The sequence below is a fragment of the Rhinoderma darwinii genome, chromosome 1 (assembly GCF_050947455.1).
Source record: "Rhinoderma darwinii isolate aRhiDar2 chromosome 1, aRhiDar2.hap1, whole genome shotgun sequence".
Lineage (NCBI taxonomy): Eukaryota > Metazoa > Chordata > Amphibia > Anura > Rhinodermatidae > Rhinoderma > Rhinoderma darwinii.
Genome location: NC_134687.1, coordinates 191,594,625 through 191,612,773, shown reverse-complemented (window position 1 = coordinate 191,612,773; position 18,149 = coordinate 191,594,625). Strand labels below are relative to the sequence as shown.

The 18,149-nt window shown below is 38.4% G+C and overlaps 1 protein-coding gene across 2 annotated transcripts in view; it reads left to right on the top strand.

Moving 5' to 3' along the window:
* Positions 1-18,149, top strand: part of CCSER1 (coiled-coil serine rich protein 1) — a 911,764-nt gene that overhangs the window by 328,548 nt on the left and 565,067 nt on the right. For both annotated transcript variants that reach the window (XM_075849774.1, XM_075849773.1), the window contains exon 5: positions 16,938-17,061. In XM_075849774.1, coding sequence (XP_075705889.1) covers positions 16,938-17,061 — 124 coding nt within the window. The remainder of the gene's footprint in view (positions 1-16,937; positions 17,062-18,149) is intronic.

Sequence of the window (18,149 nt, the reverse complement as noted above, 5' to 3'; positions counted from 1 at the left end):
AACCCCTTCAGGACACAGCCTGTTTTGGCCTGGTGGACACAAATAACTTTTTCAAATCTGACATGTGTCACTTTATGTGGTAATAACTCTGGAATGCTTTTACCTATCCAAGCGATTCTGAGATTGTTTTCTCATGACATATTGTTATTTATGTTAGTGAAAAATGTTGTCGATAAATTCAATATTTAATTGTGAAAAACGTAAATTTTTTGCAAAAATGTGCAAAAATTTGCATTTTTCTAAATTTTAATGTATTTGCTTGTAAAACAGATAGGAATACCACACAAAATAGTTACTAGTTAACATCCCCCATATGTCTACTTTATGTTTGCATCATTTTTTTTACGTCCATTTATTTTTCTAGGACGTTACAAGGCTTAATACTTTAACAGCAATTTCTCATTTTTTCAAGAAAGTTACAAAAGGCAATTTTTTCAGGGACCAGTTCAGTACTGAAGTGGCTTTGAGGGCCTTCTATATTAGAAAGTCCCCATAAATCACCACATTTTGAAAACTGCACCCCTCAAAGTATTCAAAACAGCATTAAGAAAGTATTTGAACTCTTTAGGCGTTTCACAGGAATTAAGGCAATGTAAAGGTGACAAATTTCATTTTTTTTGTCGAAATTCATTTGTAATAAAAAAATTCTGTAACACAGAAGGTTTTACCAGAGAAAGCAACTCAATATTTATTGCCCAGATGCTGCAGTTTTAAGAAATATCCAACATGTGGCCCTAGTGTGCTAATGGACTGAAGCACCGGCCTCAGAACCAAAGGAGCACCTAGTGGATTTTGGGGCCTCCTTTTTTTTAGGAATATATTTTAGGCACCATGTCAGGTTTGAAGAGGTCTTGTGGTACCTAAACAGTCGAAACCCTCCAAAAGTGACCCTATTTTGGAAACTACACCCCTCAAGGCATATTTCTAGGGGTATAGTTAGCATTTTTACACCACAGTTTTTGTGCAGAATTTAGTGGAATTAGTCTGTGAAGATAAAAATCACCTTTTTTTCCTGTGGAAACATAGAATTTTTTCATTTTTACAAGGAATAAAGGAGAAAAAGCACCCCAACATTTGTAAAGCAATTGTTCCCGATTACGGAAATACCCCATATGTGTTAATAAACTGCTGTTTGGTCCCACTGCAAGGCTCAGAAGGGAAGGAGCACCTTTTGGATTTTGGAGCACAGATTTTGCTAGATTGGTTTTCAGTGCCATGTCGGGTTTGCAATAACTCGCAGGGACCAAAACATTGGAAACCCACAAAAAGTGACCCTATTTTGGAAACTACATCCCTCAAGGAATTTTTACGTGAGCATTTTGATCCCACAGGTTTTTTGTAGAATTTAGTGGAATTAGGCCGAGGAAATGAATATCAACATTTTTGTCCACTAAAATGTTGAATTTTTTAATTTTCACAAGGTATAAAAGAGGAAAAGCCGCCCAACATTTGTAAAGCAATTTCTCCCGATTTGGGCAATGCCCCACATGTGGTCATAAATGGTTTTTTATTAGAAATTAATTAACCCTTTCAGGACTGTTCCTTTTTCATTTTCGTTTTTCACTCCCTGCCTTCCAAGAGCCATATTTTTTTTACATTTCCGTCAATAGAGCGGTGTGAGGGCTTAGTTTTTGCGGGAAGAGTTTTAGTTTATATTAACACCATTTAAAGTACCATAAAATGTGCTGGGAAACTGAAAAAAAATTATTTGCGGCTGAAATTGGAAAAAACTGTGATTCCTCCATTGTTTTTGGGGTTTTGTTTTTAAGTCTTTCACCATGCGGTAAAAACGACAACTTTATTCTGCATCTCAATACGATTACGGTGATACCAAATTTATATAGTTTTTTTATATTTTACTACTTTTACAAAGAAAAGACTATTTAAAAAAAAAAAAAATTGTTTTCTGTCATCACATTCTGACATCCAGAACTTTTTTATTTTTTGGTCGATTGAGCGGTGTGAGGGCTTATTTTTGGTGGGACGAGCTGTAGCTGTTATTGGTACCATTTTATGGTACATACATCTTCCTGATCACTTTTTATTACATCTTCTAAGGTGACCAAAAAACAGCGATTTTGGCGTTTTAAATTCTTTATTTCTTACAGCGTTCACCGCGCACAATAAATTACATTTTACTTTATACGGCTATACCATATATATATAGTTTTATTTAAGTTTTGCAGCGTTTGCACAATAAAATTAAGTTTCTATAAAATAATTTATTTTCTGAGACACCATATTCTGAGCCGTAAGTTTTTTATTTTTTAGTCAAAAAAGCTGTGGGAGGTTTTGTTTTTTTGCAGGACGGGTTGTAGTTTTTATCGGTATTATTTTGGGGCAAATGCGACTTTTTGATCACTTTTTATTTTATATCTAGAGAGGGGTGGTGACCAAAAAATAGCGATGATGACATAGTTTTCCGTTTATTTTGTTTGCGGCGTTCACCGTGCGGAAAAAAAACCATTATATTTCATAGCTTGGGTCGTTACAAACGCGGTGATACCAAATATGTGTACTTTTTTTTTAACGTTTTCATTTTTTTCCTATAATAAATGACTTATTATAGGAAAACAAAAACTTTTATTTGTACACTTTTCTAAAACATTTTTATAAACTTTTTTTTTTACTTTTTACACCATTTTTTTGACCTGCAGCTCTGATCGCTTCTAGAATACATTACACTACCTAGATAGTGTAACGTATTCCAACTGTCAGTGTGACGTCACAGTCACTCTGACAGTAAGTCTACGAGGACCAGCCAGAAGCTGGTCCCTATAGGCTTCCATACATTGCAGACCCGGAGGCCATTGCCTGGCCTCCAAATGCCATCACAAGCATCAGCAACCCCCACAATTGCATGGAGGCTGCTGATGTGCTACAAACCCCCTAAATGCGGAGATCGCAATCAAGCGCCGCATTTAATGGGTTAATTGCCGAAATCAGCTGCGACGAGCCGCTGATCAGCAACACTGAAGTGTCAGCGGTCGGGGACAGCTTACCTCCCAGTTCCTGATGCACACCTTGTCGCTGATTGTGTGCATCGGGAATGACACAGTGACTTCTTGTCACTCTGACAGAAAGCCTATCAGGACCAGCTGGAGGTTGGTCCTGATGGGCTTCCGTCCATGGCAGACACGGAGGCCATTGTTTGGCTTCCGTTTGCCATGCTAACTATCGGCAAACCCCGCGTTTTCGGACGATTTCGAGGTTTGCCGATATGCTAGAAACCCCTAAAATACGGCGACTGCAACCGATCACCGCATTTAAGGGGTTAATTCACCGAAATCAGCGGCAAAGGACCGCTGGCTGGCAAGAGTGGAGTGTCAGCTGTCAGCAACAGCTGATCTCCCGGATGCCGGTGCACACTGTCGCCGTCAGTGTGCACCGGAAACAACTATATTGTATTGTATTGAATTGTATTGTATAGTTACTTACTCATGCGGATAGGGGTTAAAAAAGCACTCTGGGAAAAAAATATCTGAGGTCCCCCCGTTTGAAAATGTGATGAAGTGTAAAGTAGTGAGATGTATTGGCTTGCCAGGGACTTTATTTTACAGGCAAGGTACTTCCGTCCCAGACCGCCGTTGGGTCAGTTGATCTCCATTCTGACTCCCTGAATCCTACAGTGTCTGCTGTAGGGACCGGATGTCAGTCTTTCAATGCAAGTCTTCGAGAGCCTAAATTTAAGTCTCATTGAGAGACATCTGGTCTCTACAGCAGACGCTGTAGGATTTGGGGAGTCAGAATGGAGATCATGTGACCCATTGACGACCCGGAATGGAGCAGCTACTCAAAAAATAAAGCATCCGATAAGGCAATACACCTCACTACATTTCACTATATCACATTTTAAAATTAGGGTGTTGAAAAAACATTTGCCGGAGTGCTTACAGAGAAATAGTACCTTCCAAGAGCAGTTTAGCCCAGAAAGACCGGCAGAGATAATGAGTAATTGTATGCATCTTATTGTTCTGCACACAATTTTCAGCAGTTAGAAGCAGTTATGATCAATTTAGAACTTCCATCCTAAATAGCCTTAATTTTCTAAGTGTATATCTCAATCTCAAACTCGAATTCAGCAAATTTTCATAATTGACTAAACCTTTAAAATAACACAATTTGGTTACCTTCTCGACTTTCTTGATCAATCAGCACTAATGAGAAGATCTTGTTTGCTTACTGTATTTTTTAGCAAAATATACAAGTCTTGCTAATAATTAATGCAAACTTGTTTTCCCACAGGAGACTGATGATTTCAGAAAAAAAAAATTTGGATCTTTAATTACCTAAAATATTAAGGGAATGGTGTGCAATTATGAAGGAACAGGACAATGATACTAATCATCATCATCATCATCATCATCATCATCATCATCATAACATTCATATTATTATTATTATTAATAATATTAACAACAGCAACAAATAATTTAGTTCATCAATTATTTTAAAGATCAGAGGATATAGGTAATTTGTCTGTATTTTAGAACGCATTTTGGAAATCAGAGAGCTAATAAGATGAGTCAAAAACTAGATAAAAAACAGTGACAGTGTTGAAATATGTTTACACCTTCCAAGACTGCGAAAACCACACTGATGTTATCATTAAATCATTAAAGAGCGGTAAACATTGTTTTATGGCCTTTTGTAGAAACCTATTTAACATGATACATCGCTGAAGTTAAAGTAAAGAAATGTTGCAAATAGTAGGTTAGGTAAACTAGAAATAAACAGAGATAAACAAGAGGTTTATCTAGTTTCAGAAGGATAGCAGCGTTCCCATTTAGTAAGTAAGATATTGCTGACTTTTGGTCTCTAACAAATAATCATATCAAAAAAACATTTGTAGGAAGTTGTCTTTGGATGGTAAGAAAGAACTGTGGCCAGGGTACATAGCGAATATCTAGTATTAAATTACTGAAAAGTATAGAAAAACTGACCAATCGTTTATAAGAGAAGTTCCCAAGAGCCCAAGACCAGACGACCGCTGAGTATGATGTCCATGATTTCTACTACAGAAAATTTGACGCAACATTCTAAGGAGAGGGCCATTTAAATCAATAACAGTTTTCTTAGGACGCTGACCAGATGTTCTTTAACAGAAGTTTAGGGTGTATTCCTATAAGTTATTGTTATGACATAACATTTTCATCGGTGAGGGTCTGACACCCACCGATCTGGCCCTTTTCCTCCACAACAGCACTCCTGACCTCCTGTTCTGCAGGGAACGACAACACAGCTCTGTTCAAGTAAATCGAGCTATGTTACAGTGAAGGAGTCAGAAAACGTAACTTACTGTGGGCCCTTTTATTATAAGGATCAGTGGGATCCAGTCAGTTGGACCCTCATCTATCAGTAAATGATGGTATATCCTAGTGAAATGTCTAACCTTACTTTGGTAGGAAGACCCTGTTAAGAATGACAGACTTCACAGATCTTTTCAAAACTATCTATAACATAATAGGAGATCATTTTGATTGACTATAGAAATCGGGGTATAAACCTGAATTTAACTTTCTCTTTATAAAAAAAATATCCAATGTGAGACCTGACAAGCAAAGCGGTGGATTTCTATGGTACATGCAAAGTTTTACGAAGTAAAGGGTTACAGATTGAAACACATACACTACCTTGAGCTGTCCATCTTCATCGTGCCTGTAGAAGCCCTGCAGAGCTCACAGGGAGGAGGGAAAAGCCATGTAACTTCTCACTGCTGTAATTGCTTAAGCCCTTAGCCAGCAGATGCCCCATTTGACTAGCACTCTCAAAAGTATGGTTGCTGTGCATTTGTAATATATATTCTATTACACACACACACACACACACACACACACACACACACACACACACAGACACACACACACACAGACACACACACACACACACACACACACACACACATATATATATATCTTCCAGCATCGGCAGGTGTTTTTTTTATAATGAAATCTTGTATTGGAGACATCCCTCGGCTAATGCAATATTGATCCAATGACCCTTGATGTAACTACTTGTGCTCAATATCCACAGGTATATAGTTGTCTTATTTTGGAGGAAATTATGAAGCCCTGTGCTTCAGGTCAAAAGCGAATCAAATGATTGATATCAATTATTATCATAGTACTAGAGTACTAGTAAATAACCTGCTGAGGGACCACTTTGTTGTTACCAGTGCCCAAAGTATAGCACAATTAATGCTTTTACAGTGTCCGCTTGGCGTATTGGCTAGGAAACCAGTGTCCTTTTGTCCTCCACCGGGCTGGCATATTTAATTTTTTTCAACTGCATGGAACAGCGTCTGCTGTGCTATTCCATACAGAGGCATTACATAAAAAATTATTTTACCGCGTGATATAAGTTTTTGATTTTTTACATGGTAGCCAGTGGGCGACGGGTACTACTGTATACCTATACAGTGGCATTCATCAGAGGTATGCATCGAGAAATACTCCTGACGTATAACTCTGATACACACTGCAAACATAATGTGAATAGACCCTCACTTTATGGGCCACTAAAGGTCCTCTTACACGGCCCGACGTGGGCCGTGTTACCGAGCGCCGATCAACGAGACAGCTTGTTGATTGACGCTCGTTTGCTCCTTTCACAAGGAGCTGTGTATGGGGACGAGTGATTGTTACTACATTCGCTTGTCCCCATACATTTCTATGATGTCGGCAGCACATCTCCCTGTTTACACAGGGAGATGTACTGCCGTCAATGATAATATTTAAGGCATTTAAAACTATACGATCAGCCGATGAACAAGCGTTTGCTCGTTCATCGGCTGATCATTGCCCTCTATACACAGGGCAATGATAGGGATCGAGCGTTCTGTGGGTTGAACTTTGAAACCCTAGATTATTATTTATCTAATCTGAGAAAAGCCTTGCCAAAGAAAATATATGATACTTGGGTGGTAAAGTTTTGCTCAGATAGTCAGATCTTCTTTTTCATGGAATATTTGTAAGCATTGTATTTAAACCTGGTTATTCTTTTTTCACTCCTTTACAATTAAAGACTTAAGGCGCTATTACACAGGCCAATGATCGGACAAATCAGCTTTCATATGAGAGCTTGTTCCCAATCATTGCCCTGTGTAATCAGGCAAGTTCAGAAATATGCGGGGGGAAACAGTCCGCTTGTGAACCGGATTTCTAGGCCTCAAAGAGCCCAGCAGCGCCCCTGCCGTAGGGTGTACCTCAATGTCGTGGTCGATTGCGGAGGTTGATCACTCGCCAGTCATCTTTGACAGGTTGCGGCGGAGCTCTCTTCGTAGATTCTGAGGGAACTACAGAAACGGAAATACCCCACTGTTGTCTCGAACAGTTCTGATTGCGTGCATGGAGCCATTCCTGTTGATCAATAAACGCACTGGAAATCCCCACTTGTATAAGATATTGTGATCTCTCAGAGCAGTAGTGATGGGGGAAAGTTCTCTCCTAAGTTGCAGAGTGACAGCAGATAGGTCTGCATATACGGAGATCTGGTTGTATTGCGCAAGAAGAGCCTCCTTTTGTCTGACGGCATTCATAAAGTTATCTTTTATGTGGAAAAAGTGGAAACGAGCCAAGACATCCCTTGCAACATCTTCAGCTAGATGCTTAGGTCTGGGAACCCTATGGGCTCTGTCAATGATCAGGTCCCTAGGGGTGCATTTAGGCAGTGCAGATTTGACAAAATCTTGAATAAAATGGGTCAGATCTTTGGCTGCTATGTCTTCAGGGATACCTCGAAATTTGACGTTATTACATCGGGAGCAGTCTTCTAAGTCGGCAATTTTAGCTTTCACTTGTGAAAAGTTAGCTTCAAGGTCATAGAGGGCATCTATAAGCTCATTGTGAGAGGCTGCAAAGACACTCATTTTTGATCCAACATGTTGAACCCTATCTTCCACTGCGTGTAACACCTCCGACATAAGTTTAAGTAAATGAGCGAATCCAGAGTAGAGAGACTGCTGCAGAGCTTGCAACATGGTCTTAAGGGTAAGTTCTGTGACAGGGTTAGATGAAGATGGCATACCAGTTAAAACATCTGAGGATCTTGAAGACATACCTTCGTCGTCGTGCCCGTCTCTGTCCGGCCCCAAGGAAGCCTGAGAGATGCGTGGACCCTTCTTCTGCTGTTTTGCAGGACTCCTGGATGTAGGAGACGGAGTTGAGGAAGAAGAGGTGCCACGTGCTTGATCCCTAAGATGGCGGCCTCTGAGTTCCGGCAGCACCAGGGTCGGAGGTAACTCCGTCACTCGAGAATGAGGAGAGGCTGTCAGAGTGTGAGGCGACAGAGCCGGGACAGAACTGCTTCTGCGAGGAGGAGTCGTAGCGTGCGGGGATCCCGGAGCTGAGGTGAGTGAACCCAGTTGTGAGCAGGCATCGGCGCCATTTTGGGCCATCTGGCGGTCGTGAGGGAAATAGAAATCCAGTTTCGCTGGTCTGGACACCGATTTTCTTCTTCTGGGCATGCCTGGTGGTGTTATCCTCCGGTACGGCAAAGTCAGGGTGTAGGAGAGGTATCAGGCGTTGAGTGGTCGCTGAATGTCGGTAAGGCAGTGCGGATCTGAGTTCTCAAGCGGCCATTCAGTCCGGCAGCCAAGCCACGCCCCTCGACCAAACAATTTTTTACGTTTTTCCATTGTCGCATTCCAAGAGCTATAACCTTTATATTTTTGCGTCGACATAGCTGTATAGGGTCTTGTTTTTTTTTGCGGGACAAGTTGTATTTTTTAACAGCACCATTTTGGGGAACATATATTTTATTGATTAACTTTTATTAACTTTTTTTGGGGCGTAATACAAAAAAAAACAGCAATTTTGCCAATCTCTTTTTTTGCATCTTTAATATACGTTGTTTACCGTGAGGTATAAATAACATAACAACTTTATTCAGTGGGTCGTTACGTTTGCAACACTACCAAATTTATATTGTTTTCTTATGTTTTACTAGTTTTACACAGTAAAAACGCTTTTCTTTCAAAATTATGTGTTTTTGTGTCTCCATATTTGAATTTTCTATCGGTACCATTTTGGAGTACATGCGACTTTTTGATCACTTTTTATCACATGTTTTTGAAGGCAGGATGAACAGAAAACAGAAATTCTGGCATTGTTTTTTATTTTATTTTTTACAGCGTTCGCCAAGCGGGTTAAATAACATAATAGCTTTATAGTTGGGGTCATAACTTTTGTACTTTTTTTTTCATAATAAAGCATTTTGTAAGTGGAAAAAGTGGATTTTTCATATTTTTCCCACTTATTTATTTATTAATAACTTTATTAAACTTTTTTTTTACTTTTTTTACTAGTGCCACTAGGGGACTTCACTATGCGATCGTCCAATCGCTTTTATTATACACTGCAATACTTCTGTGTTGCAGTGTATTACTGCCTGTCCGTTTAAAATGTCAGAGGCATGGCCTAGCAGGCATCCACTACAGGCAGACCTGGGGGCCTTTATTAGCTCCCTCCCTCTCTCCAAAACCACTTAGATGCGGCGCTCGCTATTGAGGGGTTAAACGGGCAGATTTTGATTAGCCCGCTCGAGTAGCGCAGCACCAAGTTCACAGCTACGGGAGGTAGCTGAGAAAAGGGAGTTTTAACTGCTCCCGGCGCCGCAGATTTATTCTGATGCAACGCTGTGAAAAGGCGTATGCATCAGAATAGCTGAGGTAGCTGAGAAAAGGGAGTTTTAACTGCTCCCAGCGCCCCAGATTTATTCTGATGCAACGCCGTGAAAAGGCGTATGCATCAGAATAAAGCCCGTTATTGGCTGCCGTGAAAAGGCGTATTGCCGGTCACTAACGGATGATATTTTCTTCCCTGTTTCTGGCTGTTTTTCTCTAAAAAGACGTACAAAATTGATAAATATCTGCTCCAATTTTAAATAATAAGAAAGCCCCATGTGTCCTCCAAAAAAGAAACCAAAAATGTTGGTGTGGACTTAAGGGCCTTTTACACGGGCCAACAATAGGCCGGTGTAGCGAGCGCCGATCAACCAGACATCGTTGATCGGCACTGATTTGCTCCTGTCACGCGGAGCTATGGAGGGGGACGAGCCGTCGTTACTCCAATCGCTCGTCCCCATCCATTATTATCATAATGGCAGCGTGTCTCCCTGTTTACACAGGGAGATGTGCTGCCGACAACGATAATCTTTTAATTTTTTAAAACGATATGACCAGCAGATGATTGAGCCCGTTCATCTGCTGATCGCTGCCCTGTTTACACATGGCCATTATCGCCAACGAGCGTTATATGAACGCTCGTCTGCATAATAATCGCCCAGTGAAAAAGGGCCTTAAGAAATAGAACAAAAAAATTCACCTTTATAATGCAGCATTCCATTGGCATAAAGGCCCAAAACACCCCTGGTTATGAAAAGGTTAAGGTGTCCCAACTCTTGTGGAACAGAGAGAAAAAATATGGTGAACCATAAACGGCGCTGCTGGTATAAAGGTGGAAGTAAAATGGAGATATTGAAAATAGCATATAATTTATTGCAAGAGGCTACGCGTTTCGACGCTGAACCAGCATCATCATCAGGCCAAGTATACAGAGTTCACAAGGATCTATGATTAATAATGTATGGGGAAGAACAATTGTTACCACGACCGTTTGTCCCCATATATTTCCATCATGTCGGCAGCATATCTCCCTGATTACACAGGGAGATGTGCAGCCAAGAAAGATAATATTTAATGCTGCATAAAGGAGCAGATCAGCCGCTGAATGTTTTATCGTTCATCAGCTGATCATTGCCCTGTTTACACATTGCCCTGTTTACACAATGATCGGGAACGAGCGTTCATATGAACCGTTCATATGAAAAGTAAAAGTGCCTTTACTCTCTTGTTGCTATAAGGTATATTTACATGGTGCAGTCATATAGCGGCTAATGACAGAAATTACTGCAAAAATGCAACAAAACCATAGGATTTTGACACAATTTCCCCACAAATAAATCACAATCTAATTCAATTAATAAAATAAAGTTCGCTTATAAAATTATTAATAAAAGTAAAGAGTATTAAATCAGAGCTTTGTTCTAATTATTCATTGGTTTGTACATATTCACTGCATGTGAAAACTAGTAGTCACAACAATAGAACATTTATCTCTAAATTGTGTGGCTTATTAGACTTTTATTTTACCAATGAAATCATTCTTCTTTCTCAGTTACACAGTTATCTGGAAATGTATTTCCCCTACTTTCACTGCTCGCTTGTGTACTTCAGGCTCTTCTATCCTGGAGGAGCCCTTATAATAATGCACACTGTCTTTGACAGATTGGATTACCAGCGATGTACCTTGAGCACTGCCTGTAATAACAGCTTCCTCACCTTTTCAGTGTCTAGAGAAGAGCTGTTACTGATTGCGGAAAATACTACATTCCTGATGGATAGGGGTAAATGTAAGCTGACATTAGAAATAGTTCAGAAGTATGCCCTGTATGCAATAAATAACAAAAGGTAACATTTCAAGACTGCTGAAACAGGAAATAACTAGTAATGGCAGCAGAACATGTAGAGTGGCATGGTCGAAAGAAAGAAGGTCACAAGAAGAAAATCAGTAAAAAGATGGCATATGTCGATAATTATTTCTTTTTTGTCCCATTGCATTCTTGGTTTTCAAGCACTTCGAGTTTATTAAAGATAGAAAGGAAATCCAAATAAATATTGCATCCTGTTTAGAAAATACTGTTTCTGAAGATCCATTTTTATGTTTTGGAAAACCGTAGATGTATGAATGTTTCTGTCGCTTTTTAAACTGTTTTTGCTGCCTAAATATCTATCTATCTATCTATCTATCTATCTATCTATCTATCTATCTATCTATCTATCTATCTATCTATCATCTGTCTGTCTGTCTATCTATCTATCTATCTATCTATCTATCTATCTATCTATCTATCTATCTATCTATCTATCTATCTATCTATCTATCTATCATCTGTCTGTCTGTCTGTCTGTCTGTCTGTCTGTCTATCTATCTATCTATCTATCTATCTATCTATCTATCTATCTATCTATCTATCTATCTATCTATCTATCTATCTATCTATCTATGTGGCTTTTCTCATAAAGATAAGAAGGAATAAAACCCACAGATAAAGCGATAAATACCACCGTTCCCTTACAAATACCAAAAATAGCGCTGCAACTCAGCATGATGTGATCACACCAGATTGAAGGCAGGAATATAATCAGCATGTTCCTGTCCTTTCAAAGATATGTTGGATCTCCCCCTAAACACATCCACATATGTACGAGCCTAGATAGGGCTGGTCTTAGGGGTGTGTGACCTGTGCGGTCACACAGGGCACATTAGCTGCCCTTGCTAAAGGGGCACCTCAAGGGCACTTGTAACCACCACAATCTTATTATTAATTGTATAGATCTAGTGTTAAATTATGCAAGCAGTTGTTATTTATTTCCTGTGTGTTACTAAGATTTGATCCCTTTATGGTAATATTTACTATAGCATTATGTAGCACCGCTACTTAGGCATTGCACGGTTTATTATTTCTGCAGTGTAAGGAGGTAGCAACACTGTATAGCATTCAGGGTCAACTGTAGGCCAATGTGGGCCCTTGGGCAACAGACTCATCCTTGACTTGAGTAAAGCACATTTACCCAGATCACCATAGGTAACCATGGGCACAATTTATAAATAATATAAATCTATTAAACTATAATTGGCTCTTTTACCCATTTGCCTGATTATTTTAGGTGTTGTTGTGAAGCTTTAGCCAGTGTAGTTATTGCTTTTTAGCATTTTTTATATTTTGTAATTTGCTATGTAATACTGTAAGGGCATGACCACACATGGCGGAATTCCTCCGCAACTGTCCGCATCAATGCCGCACAGAATCTGCGTTGCAGATTCTGCAGCGGATCTGCACAAAATGTGCAGAAAATTGATGCGGACTGGCCGCTGCGGACTGCAGGAAAAGTGCTTCTCTTCTCCCTATTCAGTGCAGGATAGAGAGAAGGGACAGCACTTTCCCTAGTGAAAGTCAAAGAAATTCATACTTACCGGCCGTTGTCTTGGTGACGCGTCCCTCTTTCGGCATCCGGCCCGACCTCCCTGGATGACGCTCCAGTCCATGTGACCGCTGCAGCCTGTGCTTGGCCTGTGATTGGCTGCAGCCGTCACTTACACTGAAACGTCATCCTGGGAGGCCGGACTGGAGACAGACGCAGGGAGTTCTCGGTAAGTATGAACTTATATTTTTTTTTACAGATACATGTATATTGAGATCGGTAGTCACTGTCCCGGGTGCAGAAACAGTTACTGCCGATCGCGTAACTCTTTCAGCACCCTGGACAGTGACTATTTACAGACGTCTCCTAGCAACGCTCCCGTCATTACGGGAGCCCCATTGACTTCCTCAGTCTGGCTGTAGACCTAGAAATACATAGGTCCAGCCAGAATGAAGAAATGTCATGGTAGTAAAAACAATACGCTCCGCAGCACACATAAGATCTGCGGACTTCATTGCGGAATTTTGACTCTCCATTGAAGTCAATGGAGAAATTCCGCCATGAGTCCGCAACCAGTCCGCCACTGCTCCGCAACAGACAGAGCATGCTGCGGACACCAAATTCCGCTCCGCAGCCTATGCTCCGCAGCGGAATTGTACGCATCGTGTAAACGAACACTGCTAAATTAAAGTGAAAGTCAATGGAGAAACGGCTCCGCTGCGGATTAACGCTGCGGAGTGTCCGCAGCGGAATTTAAGTGAAATTCCGCCATGTGTGAACCCGCCCTTAATGTCAAAACAATACAATTTAAAGTTTGTTTTAAAATGAAAAAATGTCTCATAAATATATTTAAATAATATTATAATTTTTATATGTCAAATTTAGGGACAGCATATTAAGCATATTTTTCAACAATTTTACACAAAATGTTCTTCTTAGTTATTATTATTCTTACTGTGCTGAAAATGCAATAAGCAACATTAGTACATGTTAAAATATATTTTTTCTGTATTATCTTACAATAAACATAACATCATAACATTAGAGTGGGATGCCTCTCTTGTGTATTTGATTTATTCCCCCTTAATGTCTGTAGGAGGGAAACAGCATATATAATTAATTATACAAGAAAGAAAATTACACACATTTAATTTGGGGCTATATAAACACAACAAACAGGACACGCAGTATTGTTGTTGATGTCGATAATAAATGGTTTACTAACTTCCTTCCTTTTGTAAAATTAGCATATTACTCATGTAATACCTGAGTGCATTCAGGCATGGGTGTTAAATTGTTTTTCATAACAATTTGGAAAAAAATACTTTAAAATAATAATAATAATAATAATAATAATAATACAACTATGCAGGATAGTAATGCAATGTAATTTGTAGACATTGATGTCACTATTGAGAGCCACTTGTTAGCCGTATATATATATATATATATATATATATATATATATATATATATATATATGGATATAGCTATATATATATATATATATATATATATATATATATATATATATATATATGTAAAGTTCACAAATAATTCAATAAAATAGGCAGCACTCCAGCCGTTTCTCAAAGTGAAGAAAAAAGTGCTTATTCACTCATCAGTATGCAATAGGAATTTGAATGACATGTGTCATATAGATAAATACAACATTTCATACCTCTTTTAAGGAAAGAGGGATGTCATTTTGCATTTATCTACATGAGTGAATAAATCACATCACATTTATTCAAATTCCTGGTGTATATATATATATAGAGATAGAGATATAGAGATATAGATATAGATATATATAAAGATCTATATATCTATATATAGATATATATATATATCTATATATATATATATATATACATATATTTATATATATATATATATAGATATAGATATATAGATAGAAAAACAGCGTAGAATATAGTAACGGCACCAGGACTCCAAGACAGATGAAAAACAGGGTGGATTTATTCACCTCAAGACACAGCAACGTTTCGGTTCAACAGGAACCTTTCTCAAGTTCCTGTTGAACCGAAACGTTGCTGTGTCTTGAGGTGAATAAATCCACCCTGTTTTTCATTAGTCTTGGAGTCCTGGTACCGTTACTATATTCTACGCTGTTTTTCTATTTAAAAAGAAGGGGAACTGATTCATCGCCTGGTGACGAGCACATGGCCTGATTTCCTGGAGTTTTGGAGTGCTGTGTTTACCTGCTCCTGTTTCGTATATAGATATATATATATAAATATATATATATATATATATATATATATATATATATATATATATGCTGGGCAGTTAATAGAAAACAAAACGAAATTCAGCACAATTAACCGACATCATCTTGCGAATTTCGGTTTTGGCAATTATTTTTGTGCCATTATACTGTGTGCCAATTAGCGCTTCTGCCATTCTGAGCCCTACCATGTGTCCAAATATCAGTTTTTGACCACAAATAAGGTATTGCCGTAGTCGGGAGAAATTGCTTTACAAATGTTGGGGTGGTTTTACTCTTTTATCCCTTGTGAAAATGAAAAGATTTTACTACATTTTAGGGAAAAAATTATTATATTTTTATTTTCCCGGTCTAATTCCAATACGTTTTGCAAAAAACCTGTGGCATCTAAATGCCGCTAGTTAGATTCCTTGAGGGGTGTAATTTTCCCTAATGGCGTCACGTTTTGGGGGTCTCTGTTGAACTTTTTTGTTCCCTCAGGGCTTTATAAATGCGACACAGCACCCAAAAACCATACTAGCAAAATTTGAGTTCCAAAATCCAAATGACGCTCCTCCCCTTCTAAACTCTGCACACCAAACAGCAGTTTCTGACCACATATGAGATATTACCGGACTCTGAAGAAATTGCTTTACAAATATTTGGGTGCTTTGTCTCCTTTATTGCTTGTGAAAATGAATAAAATCTAAACTAAAACTACTTTTTGTGTTAAAAAAAATGTAGATTTTAATTTTTACAGCCTAATTCCAAGAAATTCAGCAAAAAGCCTGTAGGGTTAAAATTCTCACTACACCCCTAGCTTAATTCCTTGGAGAGAGTAGTTTCTAAAATAGTGCCTTTTTGGGTTGTTTCCTATGTCTTGGTACCTCGAGACGTCTTCAAACCTGACATGGTGTCTAAATTATAATCAAATAAAACAGATGCCCCAAAATTTACTAGGTGCTCCTTTGCTTCTGAGGCCTGTGTTTGAGGGGTGCAGTTTTTCAAATGGGGTGATTTATGGGGGTTTATAATATATAGGAATTAGTGATCTCTAAATAAATAGGGATTGGAACTTTTCTTGAAAATGTGAGAAATTGCTGCTAAATTTATAAGCCTTGTAACATCCTAGAAAAATAAAAGGATGTTCAAAAAATGATATCAACATAAAGTAGACATATGGAATATGTGAACTAGTAACTATTTTGTGTGGTATAACTATCTGTCAAGCAAATACAAAAAAATTTTGAAAAATGCACATTTTTCTAAATTTTCATGTTTTTCACAAACAAACACCGATTGTATCAACCAAATGTTACCACTAACATAAAGTACAATGTGTCACGAGAAAAGAATCTCAGAATCGCTTGGATAAATAAAAACATTTCAAAGTTATTAACACATAAAGTAACACATGTCAGATTTGAAAAAGGGGTCTGAGCATTAAGGCCCAAACTCGTCTGCGTCATTAAGGGGTTAAGATTTTCCTTCACTGGCAATAAGGGGCTTAGGCCAACCCGTAAAAACAATGCCATAGCATTATCCCTCCTCCACCAAACTTTACAGTTGGCACAATGCAGTCAGGCATGTAATGTTCTTCTGGCATTCGCCAAACCCAGAGGCCTTATAATGACAACATTTGAGTAATAACTCATTACTTAATGTAACTTTTTTTTTTATTCAATTCATTCTAAAATTCAAAGTTTATGTATTTTGCCATTTTAGTGTGTCGAGAAGATTCATACCAGTCCATAGTGTCGTGTTCAGCAGTGGTGTTGTCCCATATAGAACCAGCGAATGGAACACATCAATCTAAAGAAGAACCAAAAATCGCTGAAGCTACAAAAAAGTAAGTGATTATTTACAGGGCCATACAATCCTAATTTACTATACAAAGAGAACATTTTTTATCATTGAAAAAAAAGAGGATCATATTACAGAAATAAATATCACAACTGAAATAACCAACTATAGTAATGGTTTCTATAGTTTATAGTTTTTATCCACACTGGTTGCCATTCATGAAACCTACTAGTATATGACTAATATGCCAATGGACCTATTGGATCTACTACAGCCTCTGTAGTCATTTCTGTATTCAATTCTCTAGCTGACAATCACTTATTGAAAATGGTGATGAACAGGCTCCACTACATGAAACCCTTATGTGGTCTGGAATCATATTTTATATGCATTGATTTTTATTAGAGAGACACATTGTTATACCACAGAAATGATGCGTTACGAGTCAGCATATATCAACATTCTGTAAGAAATATCATTACGCTTGTCGGTTTGCATTGTCTAGCAAAAAAATAAAAACTGGACATAGTTGGTAAATATGATGTGTTTAAGTAAGTTCTAAAATAATGCAGACACAAAATTAGTTATTTCTACTTTCAAAAGAGCTATGTTTCCTAATAAGTTATGCTTTATTCACACAAATGTGTTTCTCGTCAGTGTGATTTCCGTTTTACCAAGGGACGGCACACTAAACTATGCAATTCAATTATGCTATTCACACATCCGTTTTTTCCACTGAGCGTTGGGCTGTTACAAGAAACTTACCGCATATCCTAATCTGGTCCGTTATTGCAGACCAGACTAATTAAAGTCTAAGGGTGCGTTAAAAAACCGTGAAGCACACAATATCTGTGTTGTGTCCGCTTTTCACGCATCAGTTGCTAAAGCAATGCAGTGAAAAAAGAAAAGTGAAACCAGGAAGTGTTCGCAGAGGAGAAACACGGACGAGAAAAATGGTTGACACACGGATACCGAACTGACGCAGCATGAACAGCCATGTGCATGAAAAAAGGCCCTTGTTGCGGATGTTGTGAATAAGGCCTGAGTTGAATGAAACATTTTAAAAATCGATGTTATTTTTTTTTCTGAAATAAGCAATAGCCTTTCATTTAGCCCAATATGTTCAAGATTTTA